Source organism: Primulina eburnea, chromosome 3 (genome assembly GCF_022965805.1).
Source record: "Primulina eburnea isolate SZY01 chromosome 3, ASM2296580v1, whole genome shotgun sequence".
Taxonomy (NCBI): Eukaryota; Viridiplantae; Streptophyta; class Magnoliopsida; order Lamiales; family Gesneriaceae; genus Primulina; species Primulina eburnea.
Window position 1 is genome coordinate 35,998,957 of NC_133103.1, and position 26,811 is coordinate 36,025,767.

At 39.1% G+C, this 26,811-nt stretch overlaps 1 protein-coding gene across 1 annotated transcript; it reads left to right on the forward strand.

Moving 5' to 3' along the window:
- On the forward strand, nt 1-1,305 carry LOC140827300 (secreted RxLR effector protein 161-like). The gene is made up of 2 exons (XM_073189951.1): nt 1-495; nt 1,186-1,305. Exons 1-2 carry the CDS (start codon nt 1-3, stop codon nt 1,303-1,305), a joined length of 615 nt encoding a protein of 204 aa, XP_073046052.1.
- The last annotated feature ends 25,506 nt before the right edge of the window (nt 1,306-26,811 follow it).

A 26,811-nucleotide genomic window follows, 5' to 3' on the forward strand; every position in this document is an offset into this window, starting at 1 on the left:
ATGAAGCGAGTCCCCTATGCAAGTGCTGTTGGGAGTCTAATGTACTTGATGATCTGCACAAGGCCAGACTTGGCTTACTCTGTCAGCATGGTAAGCAGATTCATGGCACATCCTGGAAAGGAACATTGGATGGCCCTAAAATGGATACTGAGGTACATTAAAGGCACAATGTACAAGGGACTAAGGTACAGAGGCGACACCGTTGATGGAAATGTAATTAAAGGCTATGTGGACTCTGATTATGCTGGAAGTATTGACACCAGGAAGTCTCTAACAGGCTATGTATTCACATTGAATGACACTGCAATAAGCTGGAAAGCCACTCTCCAACCGGTGGTGGCTCTGTCATCCACGGAAGCAGAATACATGGCGGTGACTGAAGCTTTTAAGGAAGAAAAGTGGATGAAAGGTTTCGTGATGGAACTTGGCTTAAAGCAAGAGTGCTTGACAGTGTATTGCGACAATCAAAGTGCAATACATTTATCCAAACACCAAGTATTTCATGAAAGGTCCAAACATATAGATGTCAAGCTTCATTTTGTAAGAGACATAATAGAATCATGAGAAGTTCATATTCAGAAGATTAGTACTGAAGAAAATCCATCTGATATGTGCACTAAAGTTATATCCACAAATAAGCTTCTTCGTTGCATGGAGCTGGTGAATATAACTGAGCAGTGCTCCATTCGATAAAACATGGAGAAAGGAGGTTCTCTCATAAAAGACTTAAATTGATGACAAGGTGGAGATTTGTTGCACCAAGTGTCAAATAATTAAAGTCTGATAGATTAGTGAAAAAACTACAAGGCTTTATTGATGCAAACTGAAATAGTCAGTTAGTTTGTTTTGCTCTCAGTTGATCATCCCCTGGGGTTCTGTTCTCGATGAGGTTCTAGCAGTTGTCAATATATAACTACATATATACTGCCAAGAAGGAAAAAAAACAGAGAAGGAGATCATCAATTACAGATACAGAGAAAAATTAAAAGGGTGAAGCGAGAAGGAACTACAGCAGAATCAAGGATTTCTCACTGGCCGAGACACAACCCATGGTGTTTCTTGTTCTTCTGAAATCCATAGGAGAAGAACGAGTGTGAGAATAGAGTTGATAGTGCTACTCCTGTACGCCCTATTGTCTTGTAAACTATCACTATTGCTTAATGAGATTTCCTCCCGTGGATGTAGATCAAGTTGATCGAACCACGTAAAACTCTCGTGTTGATTTCTGTTGCTGATACATTTGTTCTTGTTGCTGTGTATGGTTACTATAAGTATTCTTTAATAATTCTACTTGATCGATACTAGAAGGAACGCTTGAGGGTGCGCGATTCTTGGATATACACGGTTATTCATTTCTCTAAAAAGATCAAGATTACAACAGTTCACAATAAATTTTGCAGTGTGACTGGATATAACACAACTGAATAAATCTAACAAAGATTTCAAAGTGTTAACAAGCTCGTAAATGTAGCCTTGATTGCTACTGATAAGTCTGATAAGAGTGAGCTCTTGATATTTGAATACGAGTTGTGAATTTAGTAGAGTAACATCAAGCTTGAATAGAAGAGCAGTTCGTGTGGAGTTTTTCTCACTTGCCTTCATCACCTATTTTTGGGTTTCCCTCTCAACGGTAATTAGGGATGTAAAGGAGCCGAGCCGAGCCGAGCCGAACAGTATCAGGCTCGGGCTCGGCTCGTTCAACAATTTCCTCGGCTCGGGCTCGGCTCGAGCTCGTTACGAGCTTTTGGTTTCGAGCTCGGGCTCGGCTCGTTCGGAAGTTATGAAGCTCGGGCTCGGTTCGAGCTCGGCTCAAACATTTAGCGACGGATTTTTGAAAGACCATCCCTGATTAAATCGATGACGGTTTTTAAGCGACAAACCGTCGATGATTAAATCAGCGACGGTTTTTAACGACAAACCGTCGCTAAATGTTCAGCATAGTTTAGTTTCCTTTGTTAATCTGCGCGGTTCATCTTATTACTTCAGCATGAAATTATTTTTCTTATTTTTTTACTTCGTCAACATTGATATACCGAAGTAAAATATAATAAAAAAAATATAGTGATTATTGCCATAACATTCACATTTTTAATATATTATTTTACTTCGCTTGTGTTATTACTGAAGTTATTGGTAATGTATTACTTCGTAATTTATTATTGTCGAAGTAAAGCCTGCCGAAATAAAATCCGATTTTTCTACTAGTGATTATTGCCATAACATTCACATTTTTAATATAACTAGGTAAAGATACGTGCGACGCACGTGAAAATACATTTCTATGATCAATAATTGTTCTTAAAGAAATGAGATCAGAAGAGATTAATTTACAAAAAATTATATATTAATGATTTCATGCTATATTAGTCGATAGATTTGAGTAATGCTATGTGCAACCAAATTTGTATAATAATTCTTACAATTCAAAAAAATCAATAGAAATTTCATTTATCAAAATCTCATGATAAATTAAATATAAAATCTCATTAGATAATAACAAAATCTCATGATATAATTGTTGTAAATATCGCAGTACTATATATTAGTTGTACCTTTAGCATTATCCGTAGGAAATTCAATGTAATATAATTTATACTATATGTATTATAAAATGATTGCAAAAGATATTTGTTTAAAAAATTTTATGTGTTATAAATCTAAGGTTATTCTTGATTGGAAGGATTTCAAATCCATGGATTTCAATACATTCAAATGTATTTTTGTTATTTAGAGATGTAACATCATAAACTTCAAATCCACTCATTTCATGTTTATATAGTAGTATTTCATGTTAGTTATGATATTGTTCAAGTCCACCAAATAATAATGTTATTTGAAATTTATTCTACTTTATATAAATAATAATATGTAAATAAGTAATGTGTAGATTCAAGATTTGATATATTGTTTCATTGTTAACAATAAAATTATAATTCTAATTCATAAATTTGAAATCAATTTATCCAAGCACAATCTAAATAAATTAATAATTGTTGAAAAATATATTAGTAATAAATATTATAATTTTGTATAAATTAGACATTGGAGAAAATCTAATATAAAATTGATATCACAATAGGTATTAAAATTAAATTTGAGAGAAGAAAAAAGTATAATACATAACGTTGACCACTTATTTTATCACGTGTTATTGATTTATGAAAAGTAAAAATATAATATACATAATATATTCTAAACCTTAAATTAATTTATTGCGTCAAATTTTTTCTTCTTTTATATTTTCAATTTATATTGCTTTCACGATTTTTTTTGTCATTAGGTAGTACGTCAGGTACTCAGATGGACGTTACTGCTACACCTATGGAAACGTTATTGAAGAGGACAGAAAATGCAGTGGATTGTGAGAGCTGGCTAAACGATATAGAGATGTTGTTTGAATCTCTTGCTTATACAGATGAACGAAGAGTGAAATTAATTGGGCATCAGTTGCAAGAAGTGGCCAAGAGTTGGTGGCTTACAACGAAACGAGCATTGGAGCATAGAGGTATTGATATTACCTGGAAAGTATTTAAAGATGAATTTTATCAACGTTTCCTTCCAGTCTCCTATCGAAAAGACAAAGGGGCAGAATTTGCAAATCTACGACAGGGGCAATTGAATATTGAAGAGTATGTTGCTAAATTTTCTTCCTTGCTCCGATTTGCGCCACACGTGGAAGGAAATGATGAAGCGGTCGCCGATCAATTCATCAATGGTTTGAACCCAGATATTTTTACTTTGGTGAACACGGGACGACCCAACACTTTTTCTGATGCACTGAATAGAGCGAAAGGAGCAGAGGCTGGCTTGATTAGGTAGCGAGGGGCTTCCTATAGTGCTCAGAGTCAGAGACCGCCACAACCCACCGCCCAGCTTCCACCACCTCCTCCTCGATTTGATAGTGGAAGCAGTAGTAGTGGCAAAAAGGATTTTCTGAAAGCAAAAGACAGACAGTTTAAGAAGTCAGGGAGCAGTTCGTCGAGCTCCAGTGTGTCAAGACAAAGAGGTTCTGGCCAGAGTACCGAGTATACAGGTGTGTATTGTAATACTTGTGTGAAGTGGTCTGATATCTGTGACTTCAATTAGACATTGCATACTACATGAGGGGCATGAGATCGATTTAGACTGTGTTGTATTTGGCTTATCTGATTTTGATTATATAGTGGGTATTGATATGTTAACTAAGTACAGAGCTACCGTAGATTGTTTTCACAAGATTGTCAGATTCAGACCTGAAATGATAGAAGAATGGAAATTCTACGGTAAGGGTTCCAGATCTCGGATTCCCTTAGTCTCTGCTCTGACTATGAGTAGATTGTTGCAGAAAGGAGCAGAAGGGTTCCTTGTTTATTCTGTAGATCTACAGAAATCAAGCCCGGCATTGGCAGATTTTCCAGTAGTACGGGAGTTTGCAGATGTATTTCCTGATGAGATTCCAGAGTTACCTCCAGTTCGAGAGGTAGATTTTAGCATTGATCTTATTCCAGGTACCGTTCCTATTTCGAGAGCTCCATATAGGATGGCGCCGATAGAGTTGAAATAATTGAAAGCACAGTTAGAAGATCTTCTAGCCAAGGGATATATTAGACCCAGTGTATCTCCTTGGGGCGCACTAGTGCTATTTGTGCGAAAGAAAGATGGCTCGATGCGATTATGTATAGATTACCGGCAACTGAACAAGGCAACAGTGAAGAACAAGTATCCTTTGACTCGCATTGATGATTTATTTGATCAGTTGCAGGGATCATATGTTTATTCTAAGATTGATTTGAGATCCGGATATCACCAGCTCAGAGTTCGAGATGTTGATATACCGAAGACAACATTCCGAACCAGGTATGGACATTACGAATTTATTGTCATGCCTTTTGGTTTAACGAATGCTCCAGCGGTGTTTATGAGTGTGTTTATTGATGATATTTTGGTGTATTCCAAGAATAGGAATGAGCATGCAGAGCATTTAATAATTGTATTGCAGACATTGAGAAATGAAAGACCGTATGCCAAACTGTCAAAGTGCGGGTTCTGGTTGAAACAGGTTGTTTTCTTGGGTCATATCATATCTGGAGACGGTATTTCTGTGGATCCGAGTAAAGTTGAAGCTGTGATCAGTTGGCCGAGACCAACTTCCGTGCCAGAGATACGCAGTTTCATGGGTCTAGCAGGGTACTATAGACGATTCATCAAAGATTTCTCCAGTATTACGAAGCCGATTACCCAGTTGACACCGGAGAATACACCATTTGTGTGGTCTGAGGATTGCGAGTCTAGCTTTCTAGATTTGAAGAAGAGGCTGACCAGTGCTCTAGTATTGACGATTCCTTCAGGTACTGGCAATTTCGTTGTATATTGTGACGCATCTCACAGAGGGTTAGGATGTGTTCTTATGCAGCGAGGTCATGTGATCACATACGCCTCAAGACAGTTGAAGCCACATGAGACTTGATACCCAATTCATGATCTTGAATTGGCGGCTATCGTTTTTGCATTAAAGATCTGGCGTCACTATCTTTATGGCGAGAAATTTGAGATCAACTCTGATCACAAGAGCATGAAGTATCTATTTTCTCAGTCAGATTTGAACATGAGACAGCATAGATGGCTCGATTTGTTGAAGGATTTTGATTGTGAGATCAAATACTATCCAGGGAAGTCAAATGCAGCAGCGGATGCCTTGAGTCGAAAGGTTTGTGCTTTATCCTTATCGACGATATGTGTTTCGAATTTAGTTGAAAATTGCTGTTTGTCTGGTTTAGCATTTGACACAGATAGTAGACCATTGAGACTTGCTTCGATTCAAGTTGAGCCAGATTTGATTATGAGAATCAAGGAAGCCCAAAGAACTTATCAGAATGTGCAGAAATCGATTGATATGGTCAGATCAGGACATCAATCTGAATATCAGGTACATGATTTTGAATAGTATGTGAATAACCGTCTTGTAGTGCCAGATGTTTCAGAGTTGAAACAACAGATTCTATCAGAAGCGCTGTAGTGACCCGTTCCAGAATCACCTACTAATCAGAACTTAAGCATGCAATTAACTTAATAAAACTGAATCAGATAAACAGCGGAAAAAAACAACATATACAGCCCGATCGAATCAGTAAGTACGAATACTAAAACAACCAAATCAAACTAAATCCCAAGAATAAAATACCAGCAACTACAGGTCAACCCCTGCTAGCTCCCTGTCCTCTCCCTCCTGGACCGTCCAACCTGAGACCTGCCCCATCGAATAGGGTGTCCAAAACAGAGATAAACCGAGGACGTGAGCATAAAACGCTCAGTACCGAAAGAATGAGTATACAAGACTATGACATGCATGTATGCAAAATGTACTGGATACCAGGGTCGGGGTATAACGAAAAACTGCTCAGGCAAATGACGTCAAGGTATGTAGCACTCTGCGCCGTCGCACCAGGAGGTGGCTCCCATACCATAAACCTGTGGATATACCGGTATCCTGACCACCGTCGGCCAACGGGGTCCAACCATCCACAACAACCGAGGGCTGAGCACCCTCTGAACAGGCTATCTCAAAAGATAAACAGGCCCAACATGATTATGCAAATGCCGCATAATAAACCATGCATCATATGTCAGATAATAATGCAACACATAAACATGCAACACATAGTAAAGCATACTCAACCAGGATATCTCGGATAGTACTTCCGTACCTCAAACCAGTAGATCCTAGTAATCAGCCCTAGAATCAAGCCTACAATCCAAGTGATACCATATCACTAAACCACATCTAAAAGCCTTAACTAGACTAATAGATACTTCCAAATCTCAAGGGAACCTAGAACCATACCTGCGTCCGTAGTCAGCCCACTGATGCCGCTAGCTCCCAACTAGAGCACAGCTCCGCTACAAAGCCAGTAGCTCCCTGCTAGTGCCCGAACCTCGGGAAAAGCTAGAAACCCATCAGAAACGACTAAAACGCTCTGGAACTCTCGGAATTGGTAATTGAAAAGTGAAGCCTCGCGCCTCTATTTATAGACGACGATCGGACGATCCGATCCACTTCGGAAGATCCGATCCTGTGCACTTCGGACGATCCGATCCACTTCGGACGTTCCGAACTCTGCATGTCTTCCACGTGTCCAGCCACCTGTCTTCGGACGATCCGAACCTCTTCGGACGATCCGAACCCTGACACGGTCTACTGTTGACAAGACTCGGTCTGACACCGAACCGAACGGTCCATCCGAACCCACTTCGGACGATCCGAACCTCTTCGGACGGTCCGATCCTGGTTCGTTCCTTCCGAACTCGCAGAATATAATTAATCCAATAATTACTCAATTTAGGCATCGGGATACTACATTCTCCCCCTCTAAAAAGGATTTCGTCCGCGAAATCGAGTCTGAAGAATAACAATTCTGAACAATCAATACATTCATCTCAAGAATGAATTACAAATTGAAAGCCCAACTGAAATTACAATCATAACTGAAAATGCTACAACTAGAACAACTCAGGATGCTCTGACCGCATGCGACTCTCTAGTTCCCAAGTAGCTTCTTCAGTACCTCGGCGCTGCCACTGCACTAAGACAAGAGGAATAGTCTTATTCCGCAGTACCTTATCCTTCCGGTCTAAGATCGAAACCGGTCTTTCTACAAAAGACAAATCCGGATTCAACTGAACTTCTGTCGGATGCAAAACATGGGACTCATCCGCTACGTATCGTCTCAACAAGGACACATGAAACACATTGTGAACACTAGACAGATACGGTGGCAAGGCTAATCTGTAGGCCAAATCTCCCACACATTCCAAGATCTCAAAAGGACCAATGAATCTCGGAGATAGCTTACCCTTGAGTCCAAATCTCAGAATCCTCCGAAAAGGTGATACCTTGAGAAACACTTTCTCGCCTGCATCAAAATGAAGAGGCCTGCGCTTGGTGTTCGCATAACTCGCTTGTCGATCCTGAGCAGTCTTAATCCGCTGCTTGATCACAAGAACTTTATCCTTGGCCTGCTGAATCAATTCTGGACCCTCGACCTGTCGTTCTCCGACTTCCTCCTAGAACAGAGGAGTACGACAACGTCGACCATACAACGCTTCAAACGGAGACATACCAATACTCCTATGAAAGCTGTTGTTGTATGCAAACTCTATCAGTGGCAAATGATCCTGCCAAGCTGGCCCGAAATCCATCACACAAGACCTCAACATATCCTCAAGCGTACGAATAGTCCTCTCTGACTGTCCGTCAGTCTCTGGGTGATACGCAGTACTCAAACTCAAAGTAGTGCCCAAAGCTTGCTGAAAGCTACCCCAAAATCTAGACGTAAATCGAGGATCTCTGTCACTAACGATACTCACAGGCACACCATGAAACCGTACAATCTCCTGAATGTACAACCGTGCCATCCGATCGAAAGTGAAATCTCTGTTATACGGAAGAAAATGGGCAGACTTGGTAAGCCGATCTACTACAACCCAGATAGCATCTCTATTCCCCACAGACATAGGCAAGTGAGTCACGAAGTCCATCGTGATATGCTCCCACTTCCACTCCGGAATAGGAAGATTCTGCAACAAACCTCCAGGTCGTCGATACTCTGCCTTTACCTGCTGACAGACCAGGCACTTGGAGACATACTGATAAACATTGCGTTTCATACCTTTCCACCAAAATCGAGTCCTTAAATCTTTATACATCTTGTTGCTCCCCGGATGAACACTCAACTTGCTACGATGAGCCTGGGACAAAATCTCCTCCCTCAAAGTGTCATCCTCCGGTACAACAACACGACCAGATAAGCACAAAAGACCCTGAGACTGATAGTGGAAACCAGAAGTATTATCTCCATCAGCCAACCGAGCTAATTTCTGAACCTTAGAATCAGACATCTGAGCATCTCTAATCCGAGAGTACAACACTGGTTCAGACAAAATAGTAGCCACACGGATACTCTCTGATCCCTTCCGATGCTTATAATTGAATCCCATCGAACAGAAATCCTGAATAATCCCAGATACAGCACAAGTCTGAAGAGCAGACAATCTCACCTTGCGACTAAGAGCATCAGCCGTGAGATTCGCAGATCCTGGATGATACTTGATCTCACAATCATAATCCTTGAGTAGATCCATCCAGCGACGCTGACGCATGTTCAACTCTGCCTGAGTGAACAGATACTTCAAACTCTTATGATCGGTGAAAATCTCAAATCGCTCACCATACAGATAATGGCGCCAGATTTTCAAAGCAAAAACGATCGCTGCTAATTCCAGATCATGAACAGGATAGTTCTCCTCATGAGGCTTCAACTGCCTCGACGCATAAGCAATCACATGCTCATTCTGCATCAAAACACACCCTAGACCCTGCAAAGAGGCGTCGGTGTAAACACTAAAACCACCAGATCCAGCCGGTAAGGCCAAAACAGGCGCAGATGTCAACCGTCTGCGAAGCTCCAAGAAACTCTCTTCGCACTCTGATGTCCACTCAAATGAAACATCTTTCCGAGTGAGCTGAGTAAGTGGCTTAGCAATCTGAGAGAAGTTGACAATGAAGCGGCGATAATACCCAGCCAATCCCAGAAAACTGCGGATCTCGGCTACTGTCGTCGGACGCGACCAGTTCAATACCGCCTCCACCTTGCTCGGGTCAACTGAAACTCCCTCGCTAGAAATAACATGACCAAGGAATACAACCCTGTCAATCCAAAACTCGCATTTACTCAACTTCGCATAAAGCTGATTCTCGCGAAGTATCTGTAAAATAATTCTCAAGTGTTGTACGTGTTCTCGCTGATCACGCGAATAGATTAAGATATCATCTATGAACACCACAACAAATTTATCCAAGAAGTCTCGAAATACCCGATTCATCAGATCCATAAAAACTGCTGGTGCATTCGTCACCCCAAAAGGCATAACCAGAAACTCATAATGCCCATACCGGGTCCTGAATGCAGTCTTTGATATATCTCCCTGATGAACTCGAAGTTGATGATAACCAGACCTTAAATCGATCTTGGAATACACAGAGGTACCTTGCAGTTGATCAAATAAATCATCAATCCGTGGCAACGGATACTTATTCTTTATCGTAGCACGATTCAACTGCCGATAATCTATGCAGAGCCGCATAGAACCATCCTTCTTTTTGACAAAAAGAACTGGTGCTCCCCACGGGGACACACTGGGTCGAATATACCCCTTGTCAAGAAGATCCTGCAACTGCTGTTTCAATTCTTGCATCTCTGATGGAGCTAAACGATAAGGAGCTCTGGAGATTGGTGCCGTGCCTGGCACTAAATCAATGCTGAAATCCACTTCCCGAACTGGAGGAAAACCAGGAATCTCCTCGGGAAAAACATCCGGAAAATCGCAAACCACTGGAATGTCACTGACCCCGACACTGTCTGCGGACGAATCAATAGCATAGATAAGGTAGCCTTCCCCGCCCGACTCTAAGGCACGACAGGCTTTCAGAGCAGAAACCACAGGCATCGGGGGTCGCGCTCCCTCTCCATAGAAAAACCAACTGTCGCCCTCCACTGGACGAAACTGCACGAACTTCTGGTAACAGTCCACAGTAGCTCTATACACAGTCAGCACATCTATTCCCAGAATGCAATCAAAATCCTCCATCGCAAGAATCATCAAATTAGCAGTTAAGATATTACCCTCAAACTCTAGAGGACAACCCATCACTAGACGTTTAGCTAACACCGAATGACCCATCGGTGTGGAAACAGATACCACAATGTCCAAAGAAGTGAAAGGTAAAGCATGACGCTTAGCAAACCTCGCAGATATAAATGAATGCGATGCACCAGTATCAATGAGAACGTAAGCAGGTAATCCACATAAATTACAAATACCTGCAATAACTCTCTCGTTCTCCTCAGCAGCCTGATCCTGGTTAAGAGCAAAGACCTGCCCTTGAGTACGCGGTCGGAGGTTAGAGCCCTGAGTAGACTGTCCCTGCTGTGGCCTCTGATGAACTGAAGCCTGAGAACCAGATCCTGATCCTCCACCCATCTGTGGACAATCTCTCTTCATGTGGCCCATCTCACCGCACCTGAAACAAGCACCCGCAACTCTGCGACAACGCTCTGTCGGATGGTCCTTCCCGCAATGCTGACACGGGCCCTTCTTCTTCCCAAAATGGTGAACTCCTCCAGATCCAGAGGAAGAAGAAGTAGATCCAGCCTTCTTAAATGATTGGGCACGGGGACCCAAAGAACTAGTAGGACGAGCAGACTGCATGGCTCGACCCCTCAGCAAACTGCCCTCTGCCTGGCGACAACGGTTCACAAGGCCCTCATACGACGTCGGATCATCACAGACCACGACCCGATCATAAATCTCCTGATTGAGGCCCTGAAGAAAATGATTATACTTGGCCACCGCATTGTCACTGACGTGCGGAACATATGGGAGCAACTCAAAGAACTTCTGCTGATACTCATCAACAGACAAACTCCCCTGCTTCAGATTGATCAACTCAATCGCCTTGGTCTGCAGAAGAGCTGGCGGAAAGTAAAGCAGCATGAAAGCAGCTCGGAAATCGGCCCAAAGAACTCGGCCCTGACGCTGAACTATCGGTGCAGAGGTAGACCTCCACCACTTACGTGCACCGCCCTCCAGCAAGAAATCAAGGGTATCCATCTGCTGCTCCGCCGAGCACTGGAAAGACTTGAAACAGCTCTCCATCCTCTCAAGCCAGTTCTCCGCAACATCCGGAGTCTCGCCGCCCGAAAGAGGTTTCGGCCCCATCTGCAAGAACCTATGCATACTGAAACTCCGAGGCTCATCTCGTCGGTGTGGACGACGTTCCCGATGCTCTCGACGACGCTCCCGATCGTCGCGGTCTCCCCAGCGTCCCACGCTGCCATGACTACTAGCATCGTCGTCAAAACCAGACATCTCTACAAAAAGTCACCAGAGATTAGACCCAAAAGAACAGTTCTAAATCCCAAAATCTTAATGCATGCTCTGATACCATAAATGTAGTGACCCGTTCCAGAATCACCTACTAATCAGAACTTAAGCATGCAATTAACTTAATAAAACTGAATCAGATAAACAGCGGAAAAAACAACATATACAGCCCGATCGAATCAGTAAGTACGAATACTAAAACAACCAAATCAAACTAAATCCCAAGAATAAAATACCAGCAACTACAGGTCAACCCCTGCTAGCTCCCTGTCCTCTCCCTCCTGGACCGTCCAACCTGAGACCTGCCCCATCGAATAGGGTGTCCAAAACAGAGATAAACCGAGGACGTGAGCATAAAACGCTCAGTACCGAAAGAATGAGTATACAAGACTATGACATGCATGTATGCAAAATGTACTGGATACCAGGGTCTGGGTATAACGAAAAACTGCTCAGGCAAATGACGTCAAGGTATGTAGCACTCTGCGCCGTCGCACCAGGAGGTGGCTCCCATACCATAAACCTGTGGATATACCGGTATCCTGACCACCGTCGGCCAACGGGGTCCAACCATCCACAACAACCGAGGGCTGAGCACCCTCTGAACAGGCTATCTCAAAAGATAAACAGGCCCAACATGATTATGCAAATGCCGCATAATAAACCATGCATCATATGTCAGATAATAATGCAACACATAAACATGCAACACATAGTAAAGCATACTCAACCAGGATATCTCGGATAGTACTTCCGTACCTCAAACCAGTAGATCCTAGTAATCAGCCCTAGAATCAAGCCTACAATCCAAGTGATACCATATCACTAAACCACATCTAAAAGCCTTAACTAGACTAATAGATACTTCCAAATCTCAAGGGAACCTAGAACCATACCTGCGTCCGTAGTCAGCCCACTGATGCCGCTAGCTCCCAACTAGAGCACAGCTCCGCTACAAAGCCAGTAGCTCCCTGCTAGTGCCCGAACCTCGGGAAAAGCTAGAAACCCATCAGAAACGACTAAAACGCTCTGGAACTCTCGGAATTGGTAATTGAAAAGTGAAGCCTCGCGCCTCTATTTATAGACGACGATCGGACGATCCGATCCACTTCGGAAGATCCGATCCTGTGCACTTCGGACGATCCGATCCACTTCGGACGTTCCGAACTCTGCATGTCTTCCACGTGTCCAGCCACCTGTCTTCGGACGATCCGAACCTCTTCGGACGATCCGAACCCTGACACGGTCTACTGTTGACAAGACTCGGTCTGACACCGAACCGAACGGTCCATCCGAACCCACTTCGGACGATCCGAACCTCTTCGGACGGTCCGATCCTGGTTCGTTCCTTCCGAACTCGCAGAATATAATTAATCCAATAATTACTCAATTTAGGCATCGGGATACTACAAGCGCACTGTAGCATGTTCAGCATTCATCCTGGAGGCCGGAAAATGTACAGCGATTTGAAGACGCAATTATGGTGGAAACAGATGAAGACAGATATTGCAGAATTTGTGTCAAAGTGCTTTATTTGCCAACAGGTGAAGGCTGAGAGGAAGAAGCCCGGAGGTTTACTTCAGAGTTTGTCTATACCTGAATGGAAATGGGATCACATTTCCATGGATTTCGTGACGAATTTACCTCGATCATCCCGGGGCTGTGATGCGATTTGGGTCATTATCGACAGAACCAAATCAGTTTGTTTTATTCCATACAGAATGACATATCGTCATGATCAGATGGCCGAGATATATGTCAGAGAGGTAATCAGATTGCAGGGTGTGCCGAAGTTTATCGTATCAGATCGAGATCCACGATTCACTTCACACTTCTGGCACAGTTTGCAGCAAGCTCTAGGTACGACATTGCACCTGAGTACCCCTTATCATCCTCAGATAGACGGACAGTCAGAACGGACTATCCAGACTTTAGAGGACATGTTGAGAGCTGTAGTGCTAGATTTCGGCACTAGTTGGCAAGATTCACTACCACTTTGTGAATTCTCGTACAATAACAGCTATCAGACGAGTATCGAGATGGCACCGTTTGAAGCTTTGTATGGCAAGAAGTGCAGATCTCCGTTGTACTGGGATGATATATCTGAGCTACCAGAACTTGGGCCTGATATGATTCGAGAAATGAATGAGAAAGTAAAGATAATTCAGAAGAGGATGAAGACGGCACAGGATAGACAAGCCAAGTATGCCAATATCAGACGTAGACTGCTAGTATTTGAACCGGAAGACAGAGTATTTTTGAAGATTTCTCCTTTCAGAGGCGTTGTCAGATTTGGCAAACGCGAGAAGTTGTCTCGAAGATACATTGGTCCTTACGAGATTTTGGAGAAGATTGGCGATCGAGCATATCGACTTGCTCTTCCTCCTTCTCTATCCGGGATACATGACGTTTTTCATGTATCGATGTTGCGTAGATATATGCCGGATATTTCTCATGTCATTCAGCCTGATGAAGCCGAGCTTGATCAGACTTTGAGTTATATTGAACAACCGATACAGATTTTTGATCGAAAAGAAAAACAGCTCAGAACGAAGACTATTCCGCTGGTGAAAGTTCAGTGGCGTCGTCATGGCAATGAAGAAGCAACTTGGGAGACAAAATCAGATATGAGACAGAAACATCCCGAGTTATTTACATGATGTGAGTATTTCTTCAGTTTTGATTATATTGCCTTTCATATATGATTTGATAGAATTGCCTGCGATTTCGAGGACGAAATCATTTCTTAGAGGGGGAGAAATGTAAGCTTGAGATTTATTAGTCTTCATTGATGTGATATTCGGAAGATATGAGTATGTATGACATGTAATGAGAAGCACTAAATGAGATGGGAATAGGAAAGACATGGAGAAGACATGAAAAATTAGAGTTTTGAATGCAAAGGAGACCGCCCCCGCGCCCTATTTTCTACCGCACCCGTGGTGCGTGGACAATAGGGTATGATTTTTGAATAATGTGACACCTCACCTGCGGTGAAGAGATACCGCACCCGCGGTGCATGGCCAATAGGGTAGGAGATTTGCTACTGGAGGGTAACCGCACCCGCGGTGAAAACAATACCGCACCCGCGATCGTCAATTTTGGAAAATAGATAGGGTTGCCGAAAGCTGAGCGCACCCGCGGTCTGAAGGGGCGCGCACCCACGGTGCAACGTGTTGAATGAAAAATAAGACACTTGCCCTTGCCATGCATACTTAATGTGTTGTAACTCATTCCTTTACTCCTAAACAACAAAAGAGCCGAGAGTAACTCCAGGAAAGGCATAAGGTTCTTCCATCTTTGAATCGTGATCACTTAACATCTAGCCATCTAAACTTTAATCCAAGCTTAGATTCTTGTTTCTCTCATCAAGGGCTACAAGAGGATGTAAGTATGGTTCAATTCCAACATGGTTCGAAATATATATGTTGGGAGAACTCAGATTTGATTTCTATTATGTGTTCCCATGATTATGAGGATCGTAGAATTGTAAGCGAATCGAAGAACGGATATGTTATGCTTTTAATATGATTTTCAACATATATCGAGTTGGGAATATGCAAATATCAGAATTGATGTATGTCTATAATGAATAGTATGAGTTATTGTTATTGAGTATTGATATTTGAGTTGATCAATAGCGAGAAATCATGCCATTACGCCGTTGAATTGTACTGAGATTGATTGTTAGGTCCAATGTGTATTGATTGGAATTATGGATTGATAATGAACATTCAACATTACCATTTCAGATTGATATTGGTAAGATTCGTATTCGAGACTTCGACTGCAACAAAGATTATACGACAAGAAATGTATAATTCATGTGACTTTGGGGAGATACAACTCAAATGAGATTCAATTTGAGTTTCCCAACAAAATCACATACTAGAATAGTTGTTTATCTTTTGATATGATTATGATTTGTTTATAGATTTATATTCAAATCTTTTGATGTGATTATGCATTTATAGATTTATAATCATGCATCTAAGATAGGAGAGTCATTGTCAGATTTGCCAAACTTCTAGATGTTCGGTGTATCGACGCATAGGAGCAGACTTCCTCCGATTGTAGACATTCGATACAGACATGACCGAAGTCTAGGAATAAGACGTAACGTCACCCCGATTGGTAGGGTAGGTGGCAGACAGTGACGTCTTATTCACACCGGGATCCCTAAAATTAGAGTTGAGTCGAGTCAAGACATGATTTGATTTGAATTGCATGCTTATATAGATTGGTTTCATAGATTATGGAGCCCATTGTTATTGCTTTCATGCATGATTTATGATTATGTATTAGCATGAATACATGTTTTATACTTGGATTTGTTCTCACCGGAGTTTCCGACTGTTGTTATGTCTATATGTGTGCATAACAACAGGTGGGGCAGGATCTGGGTCACGACAGAGATGAGATCGAGATAGCGTGGTGAATTCGGGCGCATAAGATCACTAGTGGTTTCATATTAGCCTTGTACTACTTGTAGATTGTAGTTTGTATTAAACACTAGTTTGGATAAATGTACTAGAACAAGATATGTACTTATGGTTGTTGTAATTAAATAAAGAAAGATCTTATGCTTAGTTTATATACATTTGATTTAATGTTAAAAGCAAAAATTTGACCCACATTTTATAATAAAGATCCGATTAATCCCAAAAGAATTGAGTTAGAGCCCGGGTCCCCACACTCATTTTGTACTTATAACAGTTTTTGAGATTGGTCTTGGAACTAGGTTCCAGACATTGTTATGGGTAAACTGATTCAGCTCTTCTTGCATTGCATTTGTCCAGCTTGGATCAGCAAGAGCTTCATCAGTTTTCTTTGGTTCCGATTGCGATACAAAAGCTGAAATAATAAATAGATTGAGCATTTGATTCCTTATCCTTACCGGGTTAGATGGATTACCTATCACCAATTCTGGAGGATGTGATTTCTTCCATATGAGTTCATCGTTTGTTGCTTCTGTATCAGCAATTTCTTCAGTAGGTGACTGAATGTTTTCAGTTTCAGTTGGAGCTATTTTAGTTCGTAACTGAATATCATTTCTTTGCTCTTCCAACTGATTTTCAGGAACTACTTCCTGTTCAACTGATTGATTCACAATTTCAGGTTCAGGTGTTTGAATGATGTTTCGATTGATATGATTTTCTTCTTCATGATCATCATCCAAACTGATATCAGTTAAAATAGTTTCACCAAAAACAACATGTATAGACTCTTCAACATTTAATGTGCACTTGTTAAAGACTATATAAGCTTTGCTAACTGACGAATATACCAGAAATATTCCCTCTGCAGATTTAGCATCAAAGGCTTTTAAATGATTTTTGCCATTGTCAAGAATAAAATATCTGCAGCCTAATATTTTGAAGTAAGAAACCACACTTTTTCGTCCATGCCAGATCTCATAAGGTGTTTTCAAATGATTTTTTATTAATCATCGATCTGTTCTCAATATAACATGCAGTGTTTACTGTCTCTGCCCAAAACCTTTGAGAAATACCAAAATCAGCAAGCATTATTCTAGCAGCTTCTTTAAGGGTCCGATTTCTCCTCTCAACTACACCATTTTGCTGAGGAGTTCTAGCTGCTGATAGCTCATGCCTAATTCCAGCATTTTCTAAAAAATTTGAAAGAATTTGATTGATGAATTCAGTTCCTCGATCGGATCTGATTCTATCAATTCCAACTGATTTCTCGTTAAATATTCTTTTGAAAAGCTTGACCAGTTGAGCAACAGTTTGGTCTTTGGATTTGAGAAAAATAACCCAAGTAAATCTTGCAAAATCATCTACAACCACCAAGGTGTATTTCATTCCCCCTAAGCTCATGACTGGTATTGGACCAAATAGATCTATATGTAACAGCTCTAAGCATTGGGAAGAAGATTTACTTCCCTTATTTTTAAAGAGAAGATTTAACTTGTTTACCAAAATGACATGCTGAGCAAATTTATCTTTGGTAAAATCCATTTTGAACAAACATGTGACAAGATCGTAATTACTCAGATAGCAATAGATTTAAAGTTCAGGTGGTTTAATCTCTTATGCCACAACCAGTTTTTTAAAAGATTTTGAAGCAATGAAACATACTGGTGCATAAGGTTGATCATTCTAACTGACTTTGTAAGCGTTTCCACACTGTTTGCCAGTTAGTATGACCTCATCAGTTGCATCTTTGACTAAACAAGAATGTTTGTCAAACTGAACTGAGAATCCATTATCGCATAACTGAATAATGCTAATCAAATTATACTTGAGATTCTCAACTAATAAAACATCATTAATGATAAAGTTACCATAGATAAGCTTACCCTTACCCACAGTTTTACCTTTGGAATTATCTCCGAAACTGATATTTGGTAAAGTGTATTTTATCAATTGAGATAACAAATTTGCATCTCCTGTCATGTGTCGTGAGCATCCACTATCCAAGTACCAGATTGATTCTTTGCTTGTACCTTTTACCTGCAATCACACACAAAATATAATATTGGTACCCTTTTCTATTTGGGTCCAAAATTGATTAGTCCTTTAGGAATCCAGACTTAGATCAGTCTAACTGACTGTCCTAGTTGTCGTATTCCAGATGGTCTTTCTCGATTTGTGTGTGCTTGGTGTGTAGTGTGCAGATGAGAGAACATGTGATTTGGCTCTGTTCAACTGATTGTTCAGCCGATATTTTTCTGAACTGGCTTGTTGTTATAGTAATTGGAGTAGCCATTTGAATAATTCCTGCTAAATCTTTTTGACGACTGACTGCATGAGTCAGTTAAAAATTTTGGGCTATAACCAATACCATATCTTTTATCCTTGTACGTACTTTCAGTAAGCTGTTCAACCAGTTTACTTGGCTCAGCTTGTTCTTGTGCCACAACTGATTTGACAAAGTGAATGTATTTCTCTTTATCCATACTCAGTTTTGGTCGAGTATCATTGGAAGGCATTTCATCTTGGTTACTGAACCCTAAACCAGTTTTATCAGTAACTGATTTATGTGAGTTCTGTATATCAGTTAATGCAGCAGATGATTTGTTCCAAGCCTGAATAAGCTCAGTTTGCTTTGAATTTTCAAGAATTAACTTCTGAATCATTGATTGATTCCTGCTTCTTTCAGCATTGAGCTCAGCAATTTCCTCTTTTAGACTCAACACATCAACTGATTCATCATTTTTAGTTTTATTGTCTTTGGGATCATTTTGCTTTGCTCTGGCCTTTTCAAAAGATAAGGCAAGCTTGTGGCACTCACTAACCATGTCATGAAGAGTTGAAATGAGTTCTTCTCTAGTGAAATCAGTTGAGCTAAAGTCAAATATCTGTTGACTGCTTGACTCCACTTCTGTATCAACAGCTATTAGACACTTCACTTCCTCTTCACCATCACTAGAACTGCACGAGGTTTCTGGCTCTGACTCTTCGCTGTCAGTTTCTGCCCATTTTGATTTACTCTCTTCAGCTAAGAGTACCTCATGCTTCTTCCTGAAAGACTTCTTATCATCCTTGGGTCTCCTCTTGTGCTCATATTACTTATTCTTTCTTTGAGTCGAGCCTTGAATGTCCTTCTTAGGTTTGGGACAGTCAGCAATGAAGTGACAGGGTTTGCCACAGTTTTAGCAAGCGTCTGATTCCTCTTTAGAATTGTTTCTCTGATAATGCTTCTGGAAGTTCCCTTGATTTTTCCTCATAAATCTTCCAAATTTTTTGATGAACAATGACATGGCATCATTGCTTAGTTGATCAGCAACCTTCTCGACTGAACCAGTTGGTTCTGTTCTAACAGCAGCTAAGGCAGTTGTGACAGCTGGAGTAGAGGGTTCTCCTTCTAGAGTTTGCAGCTCAAACTCATAGGCCTTCAGATCAGCAAACAGGTCATGAAGCTCAACCTTGTTTAGATCCTTGGACTCCCTCATTGCCATAGTCTTAATGTCCCACTCCTTGGGAAGACCTTTGATCACTTTTAATGCAACTTCTTTGTTGGTATACACTTTTCCAAGTGCATTTAGTTCATTGATGATACAGCTGACTCTTTCATCATACTCATGCATCGATTCTCCAGTTCTCATTTTGATATTATCAAACTTCTGAACATCAACAGAAAGTTTATTCTCTTTGGTTTGTTCATTCCCTTCACAAAGCTGGATCAGTTTTTCCCAAATTTTTTTAGCTGTCTTACACATTTTGATCTTGCTGAAATTTATTTTATCCAGCGTTTTGTACAGTATATCCTTTGCCACGTTATCCAAATTTTCTTTTCTTTTGTCCTCAGCAGTCCACTCATCTCTGAGCTTTTCAATTCTATAGGTGCCCCATCAGTGATTGCAACTGCTGTGTGGGCTTTCAGAATCTTCATTGGTCCGTTAGTGATGACGTACCACACATCATCGTCTTGAGTAGCTAAGTGAGCATGCATCCTGATTTTCTAATCATTGAAGTCTTCTCTGGAAAACGTTGGGATCTTGTTGAAGGAAGACATGATGAATAGTTTGAGTAGAAATATTCTTAGACAAGATACAACCGCTCTGATACCACTTGAAAGGATCGGTTAGTAGGTGATAAGTGTTTAGAATGGGGGGTTGAATAAACACTTACTGATAATAAATTCTTTTCGAATAAAGGGTTCAGTTTAATGAAAAACTGACAGTCGTTATCTTGTCAGTCGATAACAATCAGTTTAATTGAAAAATAGTTGCAGAAGTAAACTGACTGAAAGATAGAATAACTGAAAGTAACTGAAGTAAAAAGCACACGATATGCTTCTGGATGTTCGGAGAATAGAATAACTCCTACGTCACCCCTTCTTTCACGAAGATAGGATTTTCACTAAAAGATTTGATCGAATACACACGTTGTACTGACCCACTTCAGTTTGGATTTAACACTGCCAAACTGAAACTCTTAGTTCACAATAACTTTTGGAGTGTGACTGGATATAACACAACTGAATAAATCTAACAGAGATTTCAAAGTGCTAACAAGCTCGTAAATGTAGCCTTGATTGCTACTGATAAGTCTGATAAGAGTGAGCTCTTGATATTTGAATACGAGTTGTGAATTTAGCAGAGTAACAGGAAGCTTGAATAGAATAGTATTTCGCGTGGGTGTTTTTTTCAGCTGTCTTCATCACCTATTTATGGGCTTCCCTCTCAACGGTAATATTAAATATCATTTGAATCTTTACATTCATTGATTGACACGTCGATATTCTCTGACATACGTACACTGCAATCTCTGAAATGTGGCGTTCCACTACTAGTTGCAGTCTGTTGTACTATTTGCCGGTTTTCGTTCTCAACTGATGACGTGTTCAACTGGGAGATCAGCTGAAAGATACTTTGCTGGAAAACTCGTAACTGATTGTTTTCAACTAATCATTTCTCAACTGATCAGTCAGTTAGATTTAGCTTCAACTGATGACGTGGATAATATTTAGCTGGTACGCATTAATCTTCAGCTAATGACAACTAACAGTTGTAATATTTGAGTCAATTAAGCTTGTTGCCTTTGATCAGTTATTCTAATACGTTTCGAAGCTTAGTTTGTCAAATCACTGAAATTTAGTTTCCAACAAACCGTCGTTAATACCGTCCCTAATGGTTTATAAACCGTCGCTTCACAACAGTCGCCGATTTCTGTCGCGACGGTTTGTCATATTTGTCGCTAATAGCGACGGTTTGTGTAAAAGTAGTAGCGACGGTTTTAATAACCGTCGCCGATGCAGAATAGCGACGGACTAATTTTAATTGTCGCTAATTAGCGACAGTTCATGAAAACCTTTGCTAATAGGCTTTTGTTAACGATTTTAAATTATCAAATCATAGCCAATTTTTAATTTAGGCTTTTGTAAAAATTGTCGCAAATATTTGACGAAGATCTTTTATTACTTTGCAATTTACCTTTAATGACGAAGTAGTAGATTTAAAAAACTTAATTTTTTTGTAGTGTAGTGAAGTAATTAATAAAGAACGATTTCACAATTATTGAGTTGTGGTGAAGTAAAATTTTTCTTTAACTTTGAAACAATTTTAATATGACGAGTTATTTTGTATTTTATTATCTCATCTTTTAATTTAGTAGTAGATTTAAAATACTTCATTATTTTGTATTGTAGTGAAATAATTAATATGACGAGTTATTTCACAATTTACATTTATTGACAAAGTAGTAGATTTAAAAGACTTCAATTTTTTGTATTGTAGTGAAGTAATTAATAGAGAATGACTTCACAATTATTGAGTTGCGGTGAAGTAAATTCTTTTTTTAACTTCGACACAATTTTAATATGACGAGTTATTTTGTATTTCATTACATCATCATTTAATTTAGTAGAAGATTTAAAAGACTTCATTTTTTTTATTGTAGTGAAGTAATTAATATAACGTGTTATTTTGTATTTTATTACTTCATCATTAAATTAAGAGATAATTTAAGGAAGCTAAATTACAATTGTGGTTCATTGTTTTACTTCACTAAATATAAATTTAAATTTTTTTTAACTTTTTACTTCATCAAAACTACTCTATCAAAGTAAAATGTTACAAAAAAATTAGAAGTGAAGCCCGTGTTTTTTAAATTATGAAGTAAAAAATAATTTTTTACTACATCAGTGTTATTAACGAAGTTGATTGATATATAATAATTCATAATTAATAATCGCCGAAATAACCAGTGGCGAAATAAAAATAAAAAATTGTACTAGTGAATAAAGGACATTATTTAACGTTAACCAATAATTTCATCACTGTTCCAATGATTTTTCTTCGGATTTCCTATTATTAAGAATTGGAATGTTGTATCGTATGTATCGGTTCTGGTTTCAGTTTTTTATATGAATAGGTACAGGGGAATCCAATGAAATGTAGATTTTTGTAAGGGATATTTACATTCATGTTCTCCCTTGTACGTAAGATGTTAAGTCATTGACTCCAACGAGGTATTCGAGTTGATAATGTAAGTAAGTATTTAATCAATAGTCAAGAGTTTGATCACCCTTAACAACATTTTTTTAGGCGAACTTGTCACGCATGATTTACTCAATGTGGTTTAACTAGCTAACATGGTTTCAAGATTATTGCATTAGTACGAAGGTTTATTCACTACGTACTGAAAATAACGAATATATATATATATATATATATATATATATATATATATATATATATGGTATGTCATTAATTACAGGGAAGATGAATGGAGAATACTTGCTACACTTGTTTGGGTAGTAACAATCATATATTAGTATCAGATCTGAAATATTTTATACTCTAATATCATATTTTAATACTGCATTTTCAATATTTTTACCGAAAAAGATGTGTCATTAATATCAATATTTGTTATACATATTTGGGCAATGTTTTCATAACCAGGCCGATAATCAAACCGATTTACCTTGAAAAAGGGTTATCCGGTCGAATGGTTGAACCGACGATAGAACCGAAAAATCGTTATATTATATAATATCATAAATATTATATTTTAAATTATAAGATTTAAAATGTATATATAAATAATAAAAAATATATTATCCAAATTTAAAATCTAAACATACATACTAAATGTATATAAATATACACTATATATATATATATATATATATATTTCAAAGTTTAAAAACTAAATAACTATATGCATATATTAAAAATACTAATTATAGTTATATAATTCAAAAAAACACAATAAATTAAATAAATTTTATTATTACTGGAATAATTTTTTATTGAAGCCCAAATTCGAAATAATCATGTACGTAAGAGCGATCAAGAAGGTCGATCAAACCGAAAAACCATAGCTCAAAGGCAACGGGACCAGAGGGATAAGCATGGCCAAATGAGTACTATAAGACCACTCGTTAAAATAAGATTTATTTTAGTATTCAAAAATCAAATATTAGTATCAGATCTGAAACTGATCGCACGCAAATATAATATATCAGTATAATATTTACAATATTTTTAATGTTTTGTGTTAATTTTTATTCGAGAAAATATATGTACGTCAAAAATTGTATAAATATTTTTTGTGGATCATGAAGTACAAACACTTTTTTGTACAACAAACTTATTTATCCTATATGTATTATATATAATTACAACTTTTAATTTTTATATTCTGAATTTTGCAATATTTTTAAGATATAAATGGAGAAAATTGCAATGTATTTTGACAATTTTGGTAATTCCTATTATCAAATATAGTATTGATTTTATATTTTAGTGATGCTTTCGGCTACTGGACTTCCGCCATCTAGGGTGCAGTATTCTAGCTGCTTCGTCTAGCAACACGACGCTTGTATTGCTCTCCCACAACTTCATTTTCACGGTTTTTTTATTATTTTAAATATGTCTTGGGAATATGTTGAGGTCATGTTACAGTGCATATGTAAGATGTTTTATTATTAAGTAAAGACATATGTACACAAGGTGTAAAACACAAGAATTAAACCTAACTTTACATTTTGTATTTAAATTACAAGTATATCCTATATTAATAACGTGCAGATACGGGCACGCCGTAAATACTAACATTAACGGCGTGTCTTTATTGCACGATGTTGTTTGTGTGAGCTCTAATAATATTAACAGCGCGCATGTACGGGCACGCCACGAATAAGGATAATAACAACGTGCTTTTAGTGTGCGTCGTTAATGTTGTGCTGTAAATATTAATATTTCTTGTAGTGTTAGGTGTAATTATAAAATGTAAATCAAAATTTTTGAGGATCGAAGTTGAGTTTAGAGGGGGTGAATAAACTCTACTCGTTTTTCTTTCTCTTCTGATGAGGTACTAAAATCCTGTTAGAGATAGTAGTTTATCTTGTACGTATACTTTCACCTAGATTACAATAAAACGTGCGGAAACAATCTGATGAAGTAATTGAAAGACAATAAAAACAGTAGGCAGCAGTTATTTATGGAAGTTCGAAGATGAAATCTTCTACGTCTCCCCTTCTTCTGTTTCCAGAAGGTATAACTAAAAGGCTTTGGAAATTACAGTACAACTCTTGTACACACCCACTTCAGAAGGACTTACACTTCAGCCTACTGAAACTCTTAGTTACTCAACTCACAAAAACGTTATACACAAAGTTCTGAAAAGACTCTTTTCAGATTACAAACTCTTCTTGATAAAGTATAAGTGATGTAAAGATTGTGAAGAGTGTAAGAATCAGTAGCACAAGATGATCTTCAAAAGATCAGATATTAGCTATGAAGCGTGTGTTACTATTCTTTGTGTTGAACTTTAAGTACTCAAGGAATTTCGAGATTTGTCGTATAAGTGAAAATAGCTTTGATCCTTGATGTTATGCGCAGTGTTTTCGTATAAGGATTTGTTCCATGTATATATAAGCGACTGAGTTCAACGTTCATAATCAGACGATGTCTCCAGATAACTGATACAATCAGCTTTATTACCAAAAGAGGTTCCTGCAGAAAAGCTATAAAACAATCAGTCTTGTTTTATACTTAATTGGGTAAAGTGCATTAAATGACTCCGTATAGTATTTAATGCTGCAATTAATACTAGTACAAGGAACTTTTAACGGTAACAATCAAGGTAGTAACGTTAGGCAACGTCTTCTACTGGTTCTGTATTACTATTCTTTCTACTGCTTTAGTTTTACTAGACCAGTAGCTTCTGATAAGTTAGTCTACTGTTCTGGTCTGCTGGTTTTAGTTAACATCGCCACAACAAAATTCATGTCTAACAATTTCCCCCTTTGTGGTGATGCCAAAACCTAAACAGTAGAAAAGCGTTAAATAAAGCAGATAATCATTAAGCAAAAAGGATAATGTCAATAAAGTATCAAAGTAAATAATCAATCAGTTTCAATATCCCTGTAGATGACTTCTTCATTCTGAGGATCTTGAAGTCTTCTGTCTGAAGGTTCAGCTTCAGCTTCTGATTGCCTAGTTTCTGCTGGATCTCTTCTATTTTCCCCCTTTTTGGCATCAGCAGCAACTACATGGGCCAAGAGATCATTCATTCTTCCAAATAGGTTCTGAATGCCATTGGTTAGCATCTCCAGATACGGAGCTTGAGAAGAGACGCGATCATTCAGTGTAGTGAGAGATTGATTTTGAGAATCAATCTTGGCATCCATAAGTTCCAAGGAAGTGGAAAATGATCGGAAGAGATCATCATGCTCGGTGATTCGGTTGAGTATATCAGTTTGAGCAAGTATGATGTTACTGTGATTTCTCGATATAGCCTGTCTGAAAACGATGGTTTCAGCATACATCTTGTCCATAGTTTCCGTCGTGTTATAAATGTATTTGCCCATGCGTTCTCTGAAAGTTTGAGCACCAGTGAATTCTGAAAGGCTTTCACATGACATTCGTTTGACTAAATCAGACACGTTGTTGAGTTCCCTTTGCAGAGTCTCAATCTGAAATTCCAAGTTGAATGCATCTGATTCTGGGGAGGAAGTTCGCTCAAGCATGCGTTGCTTAATCTCAGTAAGACGAGAGTTCGTCTGAGTTAGAACAGGATGAGAGATAGTCAACGCAGTAGAAACGAGATTAGTGTCCATCAAAGCAGTAGAAGGACCAGGGACTGCTGAGCTTTCTTTTGGAAGAGTAGAGACAGTGGGTTCAGCAGCAACCAGTGAAGGAGCAATTTCTTCAGCGGGAACGGCCAAGTCAGAGGAAAAATTCTCTTCCGTCGGTGCAATGACAGCAGGTGAGTCTGATGGTTCTGCAGTTGAAGGTGCAGAAGGCTGATTCAGAAGAATATGCATTTCTGCTTGATGAGCAGTAGAGAATTTCTCTAAATTTGGCAAGAGAGATGTAGCATCTGGTTCTGCCATATGTTGCACTGGGGTCGGATAAGGAGAAGGTGGCAATGAAGTAGCCGGTGCTGCTTCCTGAGTGGTAGAGACCGTTGG

What these genes read in the sequence shown, in the direction of transcription:
- LOC140827300 (XM_073189951.1), top strand. Translation starts at nt 1, where the DNA reads ATGAAGCGAGTCCCCTATGCAAGTGCTGTTGGGAGTCTAATGTACTTG. An exon ending in TACATTTATCCAAACACCAA is followed by an intron (nt 496 to 1,185) that starts GTATTTCATGAA and finishes CCGTGGATGTAG; the next exon opens with ATCAAGTTGATCGAACCACG.